This window comes from Drosophila takahashii, chromosome 2R (assembly GCF_030179915.1).
Source record: "Drosophila takahashii strain IR98-3 E-12201 chromosome 2R, DtakHiC1v2, whole genome shotgun sequence".
Lineage (NCBI taxonomy): Eukaryota > Metazoa > Arthropoda > Insecta > Diptera > Drosophilidae > Drosophila > Drosophila takahashii.
The window spans coordinates 32,183,664-32,201,809 of NC_091679.1; the positions used below are offsets into that span (position 1 = coordinate 32,183,664).

An 18,146-nucleotide genomic window follows, 5' to 3' on the forward strand; every position below is an offset into this window, starting at 1 on the left:
TACATACATACCTTCTCAAATATTTGGAATGCATAACAAATATTATTCATTTTTTATGCAGTTACATAGTTTTGCTGATTAGTGTATTATTTTCATAATAATAAACACGTTTACCGGTAAAACCAGCTGATGCTTATGAATGTTTATGTTTATGTTTTGGTTTAGGTTTATTGTTTATGTTTGGCTTCGCTTTGCTAGCATTTTTTCCCGATTTAGAGCTGAGAAGAGAGAATTTTTAAAGAGAGCTTTGAAGCTTTAAAAAAACGCAGATAAATTTAATGGTTTATTGGAGCTAGAAAATTAAACAGAAAGTAATTATTTTTTAAATTATAATGTGTAAAATATACGTACAATGTCAAAGTAGAAAGAAATAATAAAAATTTAACTTTTTTTTAAATTTAATTTAAATGAACAAAACAATAAAGCATTATATCGATTTTTGAAATATGAAGTTGTAGGACCGGAGATATCCTTTGTGATTTATTTTCTCTTGGTCAAACGAAGTTTTAGAGGCTCTTTGGTAACCAAAACAGGGGCGGCATCGAAGCGGAACTTAACTTCCTTGCGGGGAGACTGAATGAGATCGAAATTGGCCAACACCTTGGCCACCGCAACTTTGGAGTTAACTTTGCCCATGCGAAGAGCTGAAATAAATCATGTTAATAGACCACGTTAACATTACATATCACTAGTAAAATCGGTACTTACCTATGCAGTGCCTGGGACCCTCTCCAAACGGCATATAAGCTGCCTGATCGTAATCCATGGTATCCGCATCAAATCGATGGGGATCATAGCCATTGGGATTGGGGAAATAAGCCGGATCACGTTGGATGCCAAAGAGCGAGATCAGGATGGGGGTTCCCTTGGTTATAATGTGGTTGGTACCGGGTACAGGATAATCTTCGGTGCACTCTCGATTGAGGAATGGCAGGCCGGGGTACTTCCGAATGGTTTCTGTAAACAATATTGTACCATAAGATCAAAGTTAATTAATCAGAAGCTAACATTTAGTTACCCATGATGCAGAGGTCCAAAAACTTTAAGTCTTGCACTGCCTCGTAGGTGAACTTATCCTTGGGCTTCAGGTTGTGCTTCCGAAGCACTGCATCCACCTCTTCCCGCGCCTCCTTTAAAAGCTCCGGATACATGGACAACTCATAGAGAGTAAAAGCGGAAGCGGCTGCTGTGGATTCAGAACCAGCCACGTAGAATAGAAAAGCCTGGGCGGCAATCTTCTCAATCGACATTGACTTGAGCTGTTCCTGTGCAGTTTCCACGTCCCATACTTGGTCGTCGTCTTCGCCGATTTTGCCTGTATTTCGCAACCGGATCAGCAGCTGCAGCATATCCTTACGGACGACATTGTGCTGCTCCCGGAACTCGATGGTGCGTTTCATCATATCTCGGAGGGATGTCAAAATACGACTCTCGTAGCCCAAACGGTTCATCAGCTTGGCAATTCTAATAGGTGTAATTTAATAATATTAATTCGGTTCAGATTTATCCTGTTCCATTTTTACTGAATTTCACAATTTTAGGTAATTAATTTTTTTAGGCAATTTAATTATGTTTTATTGTATCGAATTTCACAATTTGGTGTAAAATGATTTTAAATTATTTTCAATTCAGATCAATTTTATTATTTCTATTTTTGCTAGTTTATTTAAGGCATTCTGAAAAGCGCACTTCATTTATTGCTTTTTGGTGCAGAAGTACTAAAGCTAGCATCTAAATATAGATGCTGCTCTGGGTATTAAATTTTATGAATTTTTCAATGCAATATGTATTGGGTAAAACGAAATTTTCGTACACACAAAAAAATTTGCTTGGTAAAATTGACCAACAAAGATAGTTACGTAACTATTAAAATAGTTACGTGTATTTTGTTTTTGCTTTGGGTTTGTGTCTTTGCTAATTGTGTGTATTTTGTTGTTGTGAAATGACTATTTACTTAGTAGAATTGACAATTTAGCTGGTTGGGGCCTGTTTGACAATTATTACAGTTGATTTTACCAAGTTTTTTTTTTGTGTGTACTCACGGTGGACATATAAACATGGACATATTGTGGATCTTGAGCAGCAGAGACTCATCCTTAGCCGTTGAGCTGCTTATCTCACGGAACTCGTTCTTCGGATTACTAAAGCTGTCTATCTCCAGGCCGAAAATCACCGAACCTATGATGTCGACCGCATAAGTGGTCATCACATCCTTGATCTCCACTTCGTCATTCTCGTCCAGAACTGTCTCCAAGTGCTGCACTAATTTGTCACCCACATCATCGATCGTTCCGAACATGCCCTTTATTCTCCCAGAGGAGAACGATGGAGTGAGTTTGTGACGGAGATTTCGCCACGATGCACCTCTGAGGTTGAAGAGATTGGCGGACAGCGGATCCTTTTCCTCGTCCACATACACTCCGCGATCGTGGAAACTAGCGAAATCACTGGTCATGATTTGGCGAGCCAATTGGGCATCTCGGACTAGAATACTCCTCTTATTCATCATGTATATTCCAACTATTTTGCCTTCGTGCCGGGCGTATATGTCGCCTAAAGCCATTCCCAAACTGCGTTCTCGTTTCATTACAGTATCCATTACTCCAAAGGGGATTATCGCCATCTCCTCGTCCACTCCCAATCTTTGCCAGTGAGTATAGTGACGCCTCACATATTTGTACAGCAGGCCCAGGGATAGGATCAGCAAAACAATTGCCCACATATTGATACGCTATAAAGTGAAGCTGCAATTTTTGGGATTTAAAAAATTCCTATTTCTTTTGATGGTGAAATCTTTTCAAACTCCTCGATGTACTCTTCTCAAACTGCAAAATTCTACTGGCTGGGACTCGGTTTTATATAGACATAGAGCCAGCCGATAAGCATTGCGAACAACCAACCAAAGCAAATAACGAACTGCGATCTCGACGCTTTTTCAGGCATACGTTCTCTTCCAGCTAAACAATTGACTTCTCAGCTGGAAGAAGCTTTCGACTATTCAGGGAACAGGGCTGAGAAAGAGCAAAAAGACTACCTGTTGATAACAAAATTATTAACTTGTTTGAAATTGATTTAAATAAAATTTGTTAATTTAAGGCGTTTTATAGATTTTATAATATTTTACAAATATTTCATGGGTAGCCATAACAAGAATAAAGACATGTGAATATATTTCTTAAGTAATTTATTTAATAATTCTCATTCGAACGTTTCGATTCTAAAGCCTTGCGCTGTCTACCCAGCTTCTTCTCGTCGAGCTCCTCCTTCTCCACCTTGCGGAATCTCTGCCAGCGTCCATTGTCCTCCACCTCGCCCCTCTGAAGGCGGAAGAGAGTCCTCTTGTACCAACTTAGAGTGATGTCGCGTCCAATGAAGCAGCCACAGGAGCTGCAATAGTGATTGACATCATGACGACCCTTCCAGCGAATGGGATTGCTAAATAATAATAATATTAAAATATGTTTAAAAGAGCACGTGTTAAGACTGGCCTTATATGTATATTCAAACTATATTTTGTAAACAAAGAGGTGTTTTTTATAGAAATGAATTCGCAATCTTTGTATAAAGTCACAGCTAGATCGATTTTGAGATAATTAAAAATGATCTAATAAAATTAATAAGTATACTATATATACTACAGTTCGAATTTGATTATATTTATCACTTGTAATATTATAATAACCGATTCGGTACTTGAACATACCAACAGAGGAGCACATTTAGCGAGCAGGCAATCTTCTGTAGAACGGTCACCGCCTCCGGTTTAACACGGGTAACCTGCAACTCCTGGCAGGCCGGGCACTCCAACTCCTGGGGCTCGGTGGTCAGGTGACCCACCTGCGGCACGGCCGAGATGTCGCCCTCGAAGGCACTGCCATCCAGACTCTCGGTGCTGGCCATTTCGAAGCGAATGAGCAACTAACTCAAGAGCCAAGAACATTCGCATAATGTATCCCCGTCTGCATTCGTGTCTACATCACAATCAAACGAGCTAAGAGCGCGCCAGAGAGTGGGAGAGATACATACTTTTTGGAGGCACCGCCTGAGTGATGATCGAATAAATTCAAGTAACTTATTAAAAAATTTGACAACAGCTGCCGGTTTATTTATAGATCATTCGCGTTGATTTTCGAGAGCTAACTAAGTGGTGGTCCGTCCAGCTAAGTGGGACGCCAGTGGAAGCCCAGGTGACCGCCGCATCGGCTGCAGAACACACGTTTCGACTTGAGGCGGCTCTGGAGACAGGAGTAGACGAAGGTCAGGGCGAAAATGGGAAAGCAACTGGAAATTGAGATGACAAACGTTAATCCTTTGGAGCGGAATATATCCGGAGTTTTCGAATATCCTACCAGGACAGAGCGGACAGAAGGCAGCTCAGCTGGCCCAAGGCTCCCGTCATCTCCACGGTCTCCGTTTTGGAATTTTGCTGGCACATCGGACACCGCACTTGGTAGCTACTGGGTCCAATACTGAAGAATCGCACCTGAGGCTTGCCCGGACGCTCCTCCAACGTGATTGTGGTGGCCACCGAGTGGCCATCCCCCCCCTGGAGATCCACCTCCAGATCCGCATCCAAGTCGTTCCCCCGAGACATTGCGACTGGCCAGCGCTAAATGCCAAACATTTTGGCAAATTCTTTTCCCCAGCAGTGAAGCGAAAAACAAAGAGAACTACCTAACAAAGAGATCTGACCTAAGAGAAACACTGAGAGAATAATGCAGAAATCAACAATTTTTTGGCACTCGGCTACTCAGTCTCAGCGCTCATCACTCGCCGCAAGGTCAACAAAAGAGTGCTTAAAACTATACAAAACAAATAATTAAGTGCGGAGCACCCACTCCAAATCCCCCCTTCCCCACGCCCTCCCCTCGCCTCATTGTCTTTTCCATGCCCCCAATAGGTATCCACACTTGCCACAGATGACCTTGCAGTCGTTGGCCGAGCGTCTCGGGCAGCAGGGATAAATGGGCAGGAAGGCAAAGCAGCTGGAAGAAGTAATAGGGAATTAATAAGGATAAAAAACGGACTCAGTAAGTCACTAATAAGAATAACATTTTCAAAACCTCTTTTTATTTTATTACGGCATAGAAAAATTTAATTTTTTTAAATACTTAACACAGTTTATTTAATTAACTTTCAGAAACTTTTACTGATTTGAATTTATCGTAAGAAAAATCACAAAACACTTTTTGCAGGTAGACAATTAGATCTTAAATTAAAATTAAAATTTATTGAAATCTGATAATTGATAAAATCTGATTTAAGTTGACCATCAATGAAATTAAATTTTTAATACGATTTACTAACTATTAAAATATTAACAATCCAATAACAATATGATGGCATTCATATTAAACGTAAATGGTTAGTTATAATGCTTCGTTCTCTTGGTTCTCCCTAAATACCAACAAAGAATAATATCTAAAATTCCTTTGCGTTAGTAATGGTTATTATCTATTCTTCTAATTATATTTAACGAAAACTTTTAACCGAACATGATGGGTTTATTATGGAATTGTAAGTAGGCAAATTTAAAATTTATTTTTGTTATAAAATTAACATATTTGCTGTCTATCACTCACCACATGGTCAGGAGTCGCTCCAGTCGGACTCCCTGCTCGTGGAGTCTCTCGTGGCACTCCGGACAGTACATCTGGCGCAGGCAACTGATATTGGTGGCCGCTGGTGGAGGTGGAGATACCTTATCGGCCAGTTGGCCGGTGGAGTTGCTCTTGCGGCAGAAGTAGGTCTCCGGCTCCGAGTCCTCCGCATAGCCATAGGGATAGCCTCTGTGGGGGGGAGTGGCCAGAAGCAGTTGGTCCAGAGCCTGGGCTGACTTCTGCTTGACCTGGCCGCAGTTGGGGTTCAGGTTTATCTCAACCAGATCCGCTGGGAACACCTCGTCGTCGGGAGCTTGCAGATGGAACTTCAGCTGGCGACTCATGTTGTTGAACTGACTCGACTTGGGATTTCTATTTGCCTATAAATTGGGTTATTTTACAATTGAAACATTGAAACCATAAAAAACATAAGTCAAACAGTTATCGTTTGGCAAGAAAGGCAGAGCAGGGGAATATATAAGGGTTGAGAGGGGCTGTTAGCCAAACCAGTTGTTCATCTGTTTTGTCAAGCCCCCGTATTTGCCTAACACTATTTCCATGGCTGCGATGTTAACGGCTGCACTTGAACGTGGAGCCCATGAAGGAAAGCTTCCCCAAAGCTTTCGCCGAGTGGGTGGCTAAAACAGCTTTTCCCATAAAAAACCGTTTCAAATATAGTTAGTTTAACCCATTGAGCACCGATATGGCAAACTATCGCTTTGTGGAAAAATTGATTTATTTTAGAAGTGTAAATGGGATTTTGCTTCGTGTTTGTTAAGTAACCGGTATCTGTTAGTCGAGGCACTCAACTGTAGCGATCCCTCTGGTTTTTTATATTTATTCACCAGAATTAATGAGTGCTTATATTGATCACTTTTTGAAAAAAAACAAGAAAGGAAGCTACCTTCGGCCAGCCGAAGCTTATATACCCTTGTAGATAAAAGAATACTCACTCGGTGCAGTTCCAGGGATTCCAGATTCAGCGCTTCGATTTATTTCAATTTTGTTTTTAAGTAGTCAAGAATCAAAACGCCTACTTCCTACAAAGTTACAATGAATTTTCTTATATTTGATTGGGAGCCTTAAGATATAGTGGTCCGATCCGGCTGGCTCCGACATATGTACTACCTGCAATAGAAAGAAGACCTTCGGGAAAGTTTCATCGCGATAGCTTTAAAACTGAGAGACTAGTTCGCATAGAAACGGACAGACGGACAGACGGACAGACGGACAGACGGACATGGCTAGATAGACTCGGCTATTGGTGCTGATCAAGAATATATATACTTTATGTGGTCGGAAACGTCTCCTTCACTGCGTTGCAAACATCTGACTGAAATTATAATACCCTCTACAAGGGTATAAAAATCTGTTAACAAAACAAGAAACACAATTGTTAGGATCACAAATGTTCGGTTCAGTTCGTTGAACAATGCAAAGATTTGAAAGAAAGAAAAGTCATGACCACTTTTTATAGTAACTTTAGTAACATTGATTAAAAAGTTGAAATATCACTTAAATTGTAATTGTATTTGTATGTGTTTCGCGTTTATAAAAATCAAGTAACAGGTGAATAGCCCTATTAAATAAAAGAAAACAACAGGTGCATTACTTTAGATCTTAAACGTAGGCTGGAGAAATGGAATGGTGATGCAAAAACCGGTACAGTACTATGTCCAATCGAATCACGCACTTGCTAATATGATTAAAGTGCAAATATTAAAATGAGAGAGCACGAGTCGACAACCTTTATTTGTTTACACTCTCTCCTGACATTATGTCTCTTAACCAAATACACGTAATTTCATTTTCCATACATTCCATGTTGTTAAAGCGTTTGGAGCTTATTCATCGCCATTATATATATTGCAAGTGTTATCAAATAAGTGAGTCATCTGTCACCTATTTAGAGGAGCATCGCAGTCGCTCACTAAATCAAGTGCACAATAAAAAAGATATCCCTTTATGAGTTCGACAGAAACCCCCGTTGTATAGAAGCTATCACAACGTAGCGATAAGATAGCGATACCCATCGTTGAAGTAATGCCGGAGCTCCAGTTTCAGTTCGGTCTTCAGTGCTACGCCAGCCAGCAAAGCGATCGGTTCAGTTTCAGTTCGATCGGTATATCCAGACTCTCTTAAGAACAAATAATTCAGAATTATGGACAGCAAACAGCCTCCGCCGTACAGTGAGCAGCCTGGATTCACGCCGGCACAGACCTATCAACCCGGTGGTCCCACCCAGCCACCGCTATATCCACCGATGCCAAGGCCACCGCAATCTTCCACAGTGATCATCCAGACCACCACGACCTCCAACCTGGTGCCCATCGGCAATGGGCCCACTCGCATCTGCTGCCCCTCCTGCCACGCCGAAGTCCTGACCACCGTGAAGGCCACTCCCTCTGGAAGGACGCACTGCTGGGCCCTCATCCTGTGCCTATTCATGTTAGTGATTCAATTCGTAGCTATCGTAACTATCTATCTAAACTTACCATCTACTGAGTTAGTGTTATATGCCCGAAAAGATCAAGAAATAATCTATAATTAGTATCACAAAATTTATTTTATAGCTATAATTCAGTATTTGATGAAACTTTTATTTCGTCCCTTATTTAAGATCTACCGCAACATCTACAGATTAAAATTTGTATGCCTCCAAAGATCAAGCGATACTCCATATATAATATCACAACCTTTATTATTCAGTATTTGAAGAAATTTTTACAAAAATCATTCAGGATAATAATCGTCAATAATATTTTATTGCAAACATAGAAATAACTAGAGTATTTTTAGATATATTTTATTATCTTCCTAAGCCAACATATTTCATTACCTGTTTGTCAAGACAGGTTGTCAGAGTTTTCTTTGCCTGAGAATAAAAAAGCTACGCCCATGCAACACTTGCGCCCTCTTATCGCCTGGAAAGTACAATAAGTTTCTATAGGTATTGCGTGTGAGGCGTCGTCTGTGTAGGCCATACTTGAAAACAATGTTATCTCAACTGGGACGGCTGGAGTTGAGTCAGATAACAAAGCTAGCTGCCTGCAATGGGGGCTAAAAACAAGCAAACTGAATGAAATTGGCTGTAGACGTCGGCCTTAGGGCGTTGTATAGGCCAATAGGAATTAGTGCTCTGACTAATCGATTAAATCCCCGAACTTATCTAATCGATCTCTTCTAATCTCCATCCACAGTTGCTGGCCTTGCGTTTGTCTTCCCTACTGCATGGATTCCTGCCAGAATGCCAATCACTACTGTCCCAACTGCAGCGCCTACATCGGCACCTACGAGAACTAATTTCTTCTTACACATATCTACCTTTAGAGAACCCTACACATTAGCGTCATATTGCAACGAAATTTAACTGTAAATATACTTGTACGACCGTCACACATTAAACATGAGATTCAAACAGGAAAAGGGAAATGCGATAAGCCAGCTTGGTTTGCTAACTTGGTCTAATTACTGTGGAAGCTAAATCACTCGTGTGGGTCATAAAATGTCCACAGCACTCCCTAAATAGCTGAATAATGTTAAACAAACTTTGGAAAGTTCAATGCCACCATTTCATTTTTATCAGCTAGTGAAAGTATTAGGTGCAGGCATTTAAAATTAAAAAGGACTTAATGCAGCCTAACATTTTAGATCGATGATGATGATAAACCATTGGCAACAGCCTGATGACTATTATACAATCAGTATATTTATAACGCTTAGCTAAGTTTAATGGCTCCAATAAAAGAACAAGTATAAATGGATTATTTTGTCAAAAAAGTGGTAACCACCAAGAAGTCTCATTTTCAAGGATTTTTTGAAAGCCATATAAGATGTCTAGGTAACCTAACTCTTCTGGTACCTTAGCTATCGAATTGTTAGTCATTAAAGTGTATGGAGTTACTGGAGCCAATGTCAATCGATTAAGTGCTGCAAATGCCAACTCTTTTTTTATAACTCGCCATATCGTCATAGCTGTTTCGGTTAAAAAGTACCTGTCGATTAGTCAGAAAAGATAACAAGTGCGATAGAGCAGTGTTGTCATTAAATGGCCGGTGAGTTCAGTGCATGCTCCGCGGTAAACATGAACAGCACATGGGTGAGCACGGTTCCAGACACGGAAATGGTGACCGTAGCCCCAGCCCCTCAGCCGGACTCAGACTGTGGGGTGGTGGTGACCCAGATACCCATTTACACCCTGAACGGAGTGGGGGCGGGCGCACTGCCGCTAACTGTTGGCTGCCAGAAGATGAGGGTGAGGTGCCCGTCCTGCAGGGGTGAGGTCACAACCAGTCTGGTCACGGCCCCCACCCGCAAAACCCACCTGTGCGCCCTGACCTTGTATGTCTGCTGGTGAGTGGAGCGTCCGGATACCCCCCACATATAGATATACTAATTGGAAACCCTTGATCCCTTAGCTGCTGGCCCTTCGTGTGCCTGCCCTACTTCATAAACTACTGCAAGAGTGTCCAGCACTACTGCCCCAACTGTGGATGCCACATAGGAAGCTACAGCATTTGAAGTGATCGAGCTATTTTGCACTGCCAGTAAGCATTTACATGTACAGAGTCTTATTTGAGACTTTAAATATATTAGAAAATGTATCTTTAAGAAATGAATTTAAATTTATTTTGGGCAAGCCGGATTAATAGTCGTTGGTGAATTAGGGTTGATTAGGATTTTTGTTAAACCTTTACCTGTAAAGGTATACCAAATAAGACAATTTTAAGAAATAAGTAAGATTTGGAGATACGAAAGACCTAATAGGTTGATCCTCACGTTTTGTATCTTCTTAACTGATAAGAGTTTGTCTGTTTCTTCGAGTTCGAATTTCGGTAGCTCTTATCGATGTAATCCCAATAGCGATAACTAATCGATATGTGCAACCTACTGCGATCGTATAGTTGTCTCGCTCGCTCACACTGCCGAACGCGAAGTTTAAACTTTTTTTTTTCTTTCTTTTGTTTTCGCCGAAAGCAAAGCACATGCACTTCGGGAGCTTTCAGTAGGAGTAGCCGTTTGCAGTTGGCAAACATTCAGAAGAGAATTTTTAACTGTAAGCACTGCCGGTTCAGTCGTCGTCGAAATATTTCCTATCTACAATGGACTACAAGCGCGTGGACTCGCCGCCGCCCTATTCGGATGACTTCGCCACCGCTCCTCCGGCCGAGATGGACCTGCACCAGTCGCCGTCGCACCAGCTCTACCCGCAGGTTCCCCAGGCCTCTCAGATGGAGCCGATGTCACCACCACCACCGCAGCCGGTGAGCGTGATCCATCACCAGACTACTGTTTTGGTGGACACTCCCGGCCAGGGAATGATATGTCCCCATTGCAACGCCCGGATTCGCGTTCGAGTGGAGCACCATCCTACCGGAAAGACCTATTGCCTGGCGGCGTTCCTCTGCCTGTTCCTGTAAGTAAATCTTTATATACGGTGGTGTCATAGAATTCTCTCTTACGTGAGAACCGTAACGGATTTTAGTTGGAAAAGATTACTGCGACACCTGATTGAGTAGTTACAACTGTGGCCATAAAAATAGCTCCAAAAATATGTTAAAACCCTTTTTTGCCTGACCAATCGCCAGTTATTTCGTTGTGCTTTTTTTGTGGCCGCAGTTGTTTCGTATACATACATTTCGCAGGAAGTGTACTGAGTAATCGTCGATCGTGCTTGGTAAACAATATAGCCCATTCTCTCCCCTTTATCCCACAGTTGCTGGCCCTGCGTCTGCGCCCCTTGCTGCTGCAACTGCTGCTACAAGACCTCCCAGTTCTGCCCCAACTGCAACGCCTGTTTGGGATCGTTTTGAAGACGCCAGCGAAAACACTCGCCGATTTCATATGTACACCATTATTTTCATATTCGTATATAACTAAGCATATATATGTCCTAATGTGGAGACACCAACAAGAAGCGGTGCCTTTATCATACTAACACTTACCAAACATACATACATTCATATGTACACTCTTCAAACGACTCTGTATGCGAAACTTAAAGAGAGAATAGATAAGCAAATAAAGCTTTGCCAAGCGAAGCAATTTCTGGGATTCCCATAAAATGAATTTTCTTTGTATATATACACAGTTTTGTTGCGGATCTGGCAACAGTTGGCTGAATCTTTTTCTGGAAAATAAAGAAGCCAAACTTTATCTGTTTTAACGGCATGACAAATTATTTTTATTTTATTATACATAGTATTCATTAAAGATCAATTTAAAAAAAAAAAAAACTTCTACCTTATTATACCCTTGCACCTATACCCCATCTAGCCATGTCCGTCTGTCCGTTTCTATGCAAACATTCTACTTATGTACAAAAGAATCATAAATACAAATTATGTTAGGAGAGTTTATACTGACCAAGAGATCATCTATGTAATTGCTCATCTGGTTTCAATCCACAGAATGGATTTTTATTTCTGAACAGTTTCCAATTCACATTGTGTAAAAGAGTATGCTAGACTAAATTGTATTTAACCGCACAATCCAATCCTGGTTTAAGATTTATACCAAATTGAATTCGTAATTTGACCATTTAAATCAGTGATGGCAGGCAGCGTTCAGGGTTTCTAGATGATTTTTCAAAGGAATTTGCATTTTCCCTACACCGTTGCCTGCTAAAAGGAACAGGACTTCTAACACTGCCCGCCAAAAGGAAAAGGACTTCCAATACTCTAAGAACCACCGTCTCACTTTTCCGGCGGCTGCTCGCACTCACACAAACGCATCTGCTAGCAACATTGCTGCAGCAACATGTGGCAGGAACAGGAAGCAACAAAGACAAAGCAACAATTTCAAAATTCAACGAGCGCAGAATCCTTTTCCACAGATCAAATTCACAGCTTCATCAGTGCGCAATACGTTGTGGGCTTGCTATTAAATACGAGTTTCTGTTCGAGTTTAACACATTTATTTCGACCACGTAGAACCCACTCTGTAAGTATACGGCCAAAAATTAAAAATTCAGAGCGCGTAATATTGGTACAAATATGTGCAACGGATTTTCAATGTCAAGTTGAGTAAAGTACTTATAAAGAAGTCGACTCAAATTTAATGTAATTTAAATTGAATGCTTATGCATCGGTACAGCAATCAATATCTATGTTATTAAAGTTTCCTGTTCGTTTTCCGCAGTGCTGGCAGAAAAATGTCCCCTCCCGTTGGTCCGGTTCCCTGCAAAGTAAATTGTCCCAGTTGCCGCCAAGAGGTTACCACCCGTGTTAAGCCGAGGGCCACCACCAAGACGCACATCCTAGCGCTGATCATGTGCTTCACTTGGTAAGCTGTGATTTCTCAGATAAAGTTTTTATCAAACAAATCAAAATGCTCATTAAATACTTATCTCATTGGCTAAAAAGACCTTGTAATAATAATAACGCTTTCCAGCTGCTGGCCCTGTGCTTGCTGCCTCTACTGCACCAAATGTGCCCGGAACGCGAACCATCACTGTCCATCTTGCAACGCTTACATTGGCACCTACGAGCGATAAGAAACTTCCGTCATTCCATCTCTCTAAAACCTATATTTTTAAGTAAATTAAATCATAATAAAACTGTAAGTTGATTTGTGTCAAATCATAAATGAGATACATAACAATATCCCTTAAGTGCAGCACTTTGCACTAGCAGACCCAGATCGGCCCGGCATGTACATATATATATATTAAATATATACAACATACTCCTAATCATAATATCGAATCCAACTTGCTTGAGTTGAACTGCCCTTCCGTAGCCATATACATATAGAAAAAGCATAGTTGGGTCTGGGTTTTAATAATTAGCATCTAGTTTCTAGAGTTGTGTAACGGGAGTATTTTAAAGTTATAGCGTAAATGAATTTTAAGAACGAACCGAACCCCTAAAACGAATCGGACATTTAGTTTTTAGTGCGTAATGCCATAAACGAACATTTTTTAAAAGCAAAATAATAACTGACATTTACTTACGATATAAATACTATATCTAGATATATACATATAGCATTTAAAATTACATAAACAATAAAGGAACTATTTACATTTATGTGGAAAAATTAAGTCCTTCATTTTGGAATAGTTTCTGATGGACATGGCTATGTCGGATCAAAATCTGGCATCTTGTATCTGCTGCCCGCAGATAAAACAAGTAGGTATGCAGATTTATTTCGCTGGGCTGGGCGGGTCTTCACTCCGACCCGCCCGGCTGCCCTGCCTCATCTTAATCTGCCCACGGAGATTGGATTTGTGTCTTTTACACTGCGCGTTGCACCTTTTTCGCTGCGTAATGCTTCTACCTGTGATCCCCAGAGGCAGCTTTAATGATTGTGATCAAAATACGCAATGCTCAAAAAATAATAGAAAACAAGAGAGAACGCTATAGTCGGGTTGGTGTCCCGACTATCTTATACCCGTCACTCGGCTAAAGGGACTGCAAGGGAGAAGGATATATGTATAAACAATTTTGATTGTGCATAACTTTTAAATGAATGGTCCGATTTGAAAATGTCTTCTTAATTTTGATAGGTATTTATTAACACTAAACAAGAGAGAACGTTATGGTCGGGTGCCCCGACTATCAGATACCCGTTACTCAGGTAAAGGGAGTGCGAGGGAGATGGAGATAGAGATAGAAACCGTTGATCACGCATAACTTTTTAACGAATGGTCCGATTTGAAAAATTTCTTCTACATTTCGATAGGTATTGATAAACACAATAAAACTGCATTTTTACTTTTCCAAAATATTAAAATTTTTAAAATCGTAAATAAGCGATTGTGGGCGTTAGAGGGGGCGTGGCACCGTTTTGAAACAAACTTGCGCTGCGTAGGAACTCCTAAAATCTGCATGCAAAATGCCAATCTTCTAGCTTTTATAGTTTCTGAGATCTCAGCGTTCATACAGACAGACAGACGGACAGACGGACAGACGGACAGACAGACGGACAGACGGACAGACGGACATGGCTAGATCGACTCGGCTAGTGATCCTGATCAAGAATATATGTACTTTATGGGGTCGGAAACGCTTCCTTCTAGCTGTTACATACTTTTGCACTAATACAATATAACCTTTTACTCTACGAGTAACGGGTATAATGACGAGGGAGAGGCAGCCCAACCGAAAACCAATCGAATATTATACGTATGTGTGTGTGTCCAAAAGACTGATAGAAAGAGAGATTTTGCCAAACCGGTTTAACAGGTAAAAGAGGATTAAGACGCGGCCTTCTACCCGCCAGGATAATGACTATACGGCTTGTAGAGTCTTCGAAAGGAGGCCCATGAAATGTTGATTTTGCACTGAGATAAAAAGTCTTAGCAAGCGGTGTATGCCCTCAAAGGGTAATAGATGTTCAATGGGATATTAACATAGAATTTTTAAATATATTTGAAAAATTGAGTTTTTACATTTTCAGTAGATTTTTAAAAATAAGTGGGAAATCAAGTTTTTATTTAACCACACATACTTTATAAGTACTTTATAAACAATTCTTTGCATTTTGAAAACCATTAATTGACAGCCGAATATTTGCCATTTTTTTGTTTTTCTTGTTTTTTATACCCTTGTATATTATAATAATATTATAATTTCACTCAGATGTTTGCAACGCAGTGAAGGAGACGTTTCCGACCACATAAAGTATATATATTCTTGATCAGCACCAATAGCCGAGTCTATTTAGCCATGTCCGTCTGTCCGTCTGTCTGTCTGTCCGTCTGTCCGTTTCTATGCGAACTAGTCTCTCAGTTTTAAAGCTATCGCGATGAAACTTTCCCGAAAGTCTTCTCTCTATTGCAGGTAGTACATATGTCGGAGAAATCTGGATCGGACCACTATATCTTAAGGCTTTCATAGGAGTATTCAAACAAATTTAAGAAAATTCATTGTAATCTGAATCTGGAATCCCTGGAACTGCACCGAGTGAGCATTCTTTTATCTACAAGGGTATATAAGCTTCGGCTGGCCGAAGGTAGCTTCCTTTCTTGTTTTAGGGTGTTTTAATGTGAAATTTGAAATTGTTTTGATGCAGTCGGAAAGATAATTGTTTAATAAACAATATTCCAAAAGAAAACATTTTAAAAATCTAGTAATTGCATGTGCATTACCCATTTAAAAAAGAATTTCTGACATTTTTCCTTTTGCAAACTGTATGTAATTGCTCATCTGGTTTAATATAGCTGTTTCACTAAAATAGAGTCCTAGTACTGATGATCGTCTCAACTAATCAGCATTATTATGCCTCCTATGAGACGTTTTGGATTTTTACTTCTGAAATGCATGTGGAAAATATGTTATTTTCATAAGGATTCTCCAAACAAACGGAAATGACAAAACCTCAATCACCCCTTACATTTCTTCCATCTCTGGTTTCAAAATACACGGGGGACACAAAAAGTGAGGGGTGAATGAGGTTATTAGATAATTTTCCAAAGAAATTTGCATTTTCCTTAAACGTTTGCCTGCTAAAAAGAACAGAACCTTCCAAAAGAAACAGGATTTCTAACACTTTAAGAACCACCTTCTCACTTTTCTGGTGGGTCACCACTAACTTAATTTATTTATAAGATCTCGCTTAGCTAGCAACATTGCTGCAGCAACATGTGGCAGGAACAGGAAGCAACAAAACAATAGTTTGAAAATTCAACGCGCGCAGAATTTCTTTCCACAGAACAAATTCACAGCTCCATCAGTGCGCAATACGTTTTGGGCTTGCTAATAAATACGAGTTTCTGTTCGAGCTTGACACATTTATTTCGACGACGTAGAACACATTCTGTAAGTAAACCGCCAAAAATTTAAAATTCAGAGCGCGTAATATTGGGACAAATATGTGCAACGGATTTTCAAAGTCAAGTTCAGTTAAGTTCTTATAAAGAAGTCGACTCAAATTGTATATTTCTCTGGGTAAACCGGACAACGCCTTCGAGATGATTACCGCTCTTTGGGCGCTCCTTGAAAATAAGTTTGGGGAAAACTGAGGAAAAGCACGCAGGGCCACAGGTGGGTCCAGGGGGAGTATTAATCACTGGCGCCGGACGCACCCTCAGCTTAGTGATGATACTATGCTATGGTTGGAAAAAGTGTGAATATAAATAGAATAGATTGTGTTGATTTTGGGCAGGGTCAGACCGCCGCGTAAACAAATTGGGCAAGTACCTCGAGGGCGCAGGGAGATGATGGATGAATTGGGGGTTGAATAGGGCAAAGAGAGACGCGATTTCTGCGATGACGACATCGACAGACAGTTTGCCACATGGCTATCCACACTTTCGGCTTCTGCGGGCCACAAAGATGACCTCACACACTCACAACACAACCCTAAAAAGAAATTGAACGAAACAGTGGAACAATCAACGGGAGATAAGGCTGATCACAGCTTGTTTGCATGGCGGGTATACAATTAAATTCTCCATCACACAACTAATTTAATTTTAATGCTTATGTACCAACGGCACGCGAAGTTTTCAAGGTCGGTGCAGCAATCAATATCAGAGTTATTAAAGTTTCCTGTTCGTTTTTCCGCAGTGCTGCCAGAAAAATGTCCACTCCCGTTGGTCCGGAGCCCTGCAACGTGGTCTGTCCCAGTTGCCGCCAGCAGGTTACCACCCGCATAGAGCCGAAGGCCTCCACCAAGACGCACATCATAGCACTGATCATGTGCCTCACTTGGTAAGCTGTGATCTCACAGATAAAGTTTTTATCACACAAATCAAAAGGCTAATTAAATACTTGTCTTATTGGCTAGTTCAAATCGAAATGTTGTAATGAAGGTATATTTTCCTATTTTACAGCTGCTGGCCCTGTGCTGGCTGCCTTTACTGCACCAACTGTGCCCGGAACGCGAACCATCACTGTCCATCTTGCAACGCTTACATTGGCACCTACGAGCGTTAAGAAACTTCCGGCGGAAGTCTTTGCTTTTCCGTGGCCTGCGGCCAGCAGCCGTGATGAAATGCAATCCGAACCATTGTATTTTTACTCCGTTGTTACCTCTCTCACATTTTTCAATACACAATAATTTGTTAACACGCAAATCATTGTAGTACCAACTTAAGCTTTTGTATCCTTAGCACAGCAATAAAAAGATTCAAGGAAGAAACTAATGACTCTTATTTGGTTTGGATGGATAATTATGCATTGCATCTCTCTAAAATTAAACCTACATCTTTAGGTAAATGAAAATATTATGAAACTTTAAGTTGATTATCGTCAATTTATAAATGAGTCACATAATGATATCCCTTAAGTGCAGCCTAATAGAGGAAAATTAATTGGAATGCCAGGACATCATTCACAGCTCACGTCACTTAATGTTTAAGGGAATCCAAATAGTTCGCAGGGGAAATGGCCCTTTTAAGAGCTACAGTAATACCTTTCTATACGGTAAAAGTTCAAGGATCAGATAAAATAAGACATTTTATTGTGAAAGTAAAAAGGATTAAAGTTATGCAATGGTTAAAACAAGGACCCAAATTTATAAATGAAATCAAACTTTTAAATAACAAAAAATATTATTTTTTTAACAATTATAAATTACAGTTACGTTTTTTTACGCCTA

General features: G+C 40.4%; 9 protein-coding genes across 10 annotated transcripts; 5 read left to right on the top strand and 4 right to left on the bottom strand.

The window, feature by feature from the left end:
• Nucleotides 1-334: 334 nt before the first annotated feature.
• On the bottom strand, nt 335-2,859 carry Cyp6d2 (Cytochrome P450 6d2). The gene is made up of 4 exons (XM_017145478.3): nt 2,043-2,859; nt 1,019-1,464; nt 709-957; nt 335-644 (listed from the first exon to the last, which is right to left on the bottom strand). Exons 1-4 carry the CDS (start codon nt 2,720-2,722, stop codon nt 481-483), a joined length of 1,539 nt encoding a protein of 512 aa, XP_017000967.3. The 5' UTR covers nt 2,723-2,859; the 3' UTR covers nt 335-480.
• A 308-nt stretch (nt 2,860-3,167) lies between these two features.
• On the bottom strand, nt 3,168-4,029 carry LOC108059986 (uncharacterized). Its single transcript, XM_017145483.3, has 2 exons — nt 3,704-4,029; nt 3,168-3,435 (listed from the first exon to the last, which is right to left on the bottom strand). The coding sequence occupies exons 1-2, from the start codon at nt 3,898-3,900 to the stop codon at nt 3,189-3,191; spliced, it is 444 nt and encodes a 147-aa protein (XP_017000972.2). The 5' UTR covers nt 3,901-4,029; the 3' UTR covers nt 3,168-3,188.
• Nucleotides 4,030-4,074: 45 nt separating this feature from the next.
• LOC108059987 (uncharacterized) lies at nt 4,075-4,599 on the bottom strand. Its single transcript, XM_017145484.3, has 2 exons — nt 4,350-4,599; nt 4,075-4,281 (listed from the first exon to the last, which is right to left on the bottom strand). Exons 1-2 carry the CDS (start codon nt 4,592-4,594, stop codon nt 4,161-4,163), a joined length of 366 nt encoding a protein of 121 aa, XP_017000973.2. The 5' UTR covers nt 4,595-4,599; the 3' UTR covers nt 4,075-4,160.
• Nucleotides 4,600-4,713: 114 nt separating this feature from the next.
• Nucleotides 4,714-6,038, bottom strand: LOC108059985 (uncharacterized). The gene is made up of 2 exons (XM_017145481.3): nt 5,583-6,038; nt 4,714-4,985 (listed from the first exon to the last, which is right to left on the bottom strand). Exons 1-2 carry the CDS (start codon nt 5,942-5,944, stop codon nt 4,874-4,876), a joined length of 474 nt encoding a protein of 157 aa, XP_017000970.2. The 5' UTR covers nt 5,945-6,038; the 3' UTR covers nt 4,714-4,873.
• A 1,449-nt stretch (nt 6,039-7,487) lies between these two features.
• LOC108060100 (lipopolysaccharide-induced tumor necrosis factor-alpha factor homolog) lies at nt 7,488-9,026 on the top strand. The gene is made up of 2 exons (XM_017145683.3): nt 7,488-8,048; nt 8,801-9,026. The coding sequence occupies exons 1-2, from the start codon at nt 7,762-7,764 to the stop codon at nt 8,901-8,903; spliced, it is 390 nt and encodes a 129-aa protein (XP_017001172.1). The 5' UTR covers nt 7,488-7,761; the 3' UTR covers nt 8,904-9,026.
• A 155-nt stretch (nt 9,027-9,181) lies between these two features.
• LOC108060099 (lipopolysaccharide-induced tumor necrosis factor-alpha factor homolog) lies at nt 9,182-10,681 on the top strand. The gene is made up of 3 exons (XM_017145681.3): nt 9,182-9,953; nt 10,019-10,147; nt 10,578-10,681. Exons 1-2 carry the CDS (start codon nt 9,649-9,651, stop codon nt 10,119-10,121), a joined length of 408 nt encoding a protein of 135 aa, XP_017001170.1. The 5' UTR covers nt 9,182-9,648; the 3' UTR covers nt 10,122-10,147; nt 10,578-10,681.
• Nucleotides 10,578-11,771, top strand: LOC108060098 (lipopolysaccharide-induced tumor necrosis factor-alpha factor homolog). Its single transcript, XM_017145680.3, has 2 exons — nt 10,578-11,016; nt 11,317-11,771. Exons 1-2 carry the CDS (start codon nt 10,703-10,705, stop codon nt 11,411-11,413), a joined length of 411 nt encoding a protein of 136 aa, XP_017001169.2. The 5' UTR covers nt 10,578-10,702; the 3' UTR covers nt 11,414-11,771.
• Nucleotides 11,772-12,746: 975 nt separating this feature from the next.
• Nucleotides 12,747-13,130, top strand: LOC108060011 (lipopolysaccharide-induced tumor necrosis factor-alpha factor homolog). Its single transcript, XM_044395939.1, has 2 exons — nt 12,747-12,884; nt 12,993-13,130. The coding sequence occupies exons 1-2, from the start codon at nt 12,754-12,756 to the stop codon at nt 13,093-13,095; spliced, it is 234 nt and encodes a 77-aa protein (XP_044251874.1). The 5' UTR covers nt 12,747-12,753; the 3' UTR covers nt 13,096-13,130.
• Nucleotides 13,131-16,252: 3,122 nt separating this feature from the next.
• On the top strand, nt 16,253-17,611 carry LOC108060010 (lipopolysaccharide-induced tumor necrosis factor-alpha factor homolog). Of its 2 annotated transcripts, XM_070213867.1 has the most exons (3): nt 16,253-16,363; nt 17,114-17,257; nt 17,380-17,610. In XM_070213867.1, exons 2-3 carry the CDS (start codon nt 17,127-17,129, stop codon nt 17,480-17,482), a joined length of 234 nt encoding a protein of 77 aa, XP_070069968.1. In that variant the 5' UTR covers nt 16,253-16,363; nt 17,114-17,126; the 3' UTR covers nt 17,483-17,610. The 2 variants fall into 2 exon arrangements, with proteins under 2 accessions (XP_070069968.1, XP_017001000.1); XM_017145511.3 differs by lacking the exon at nt 16,253-16,363 and having other exon boundaries at nt 17,380-17,611.
• The last annotated feature ends 535 nt before the right edge of the window (nt 17,612-18,146 follow it).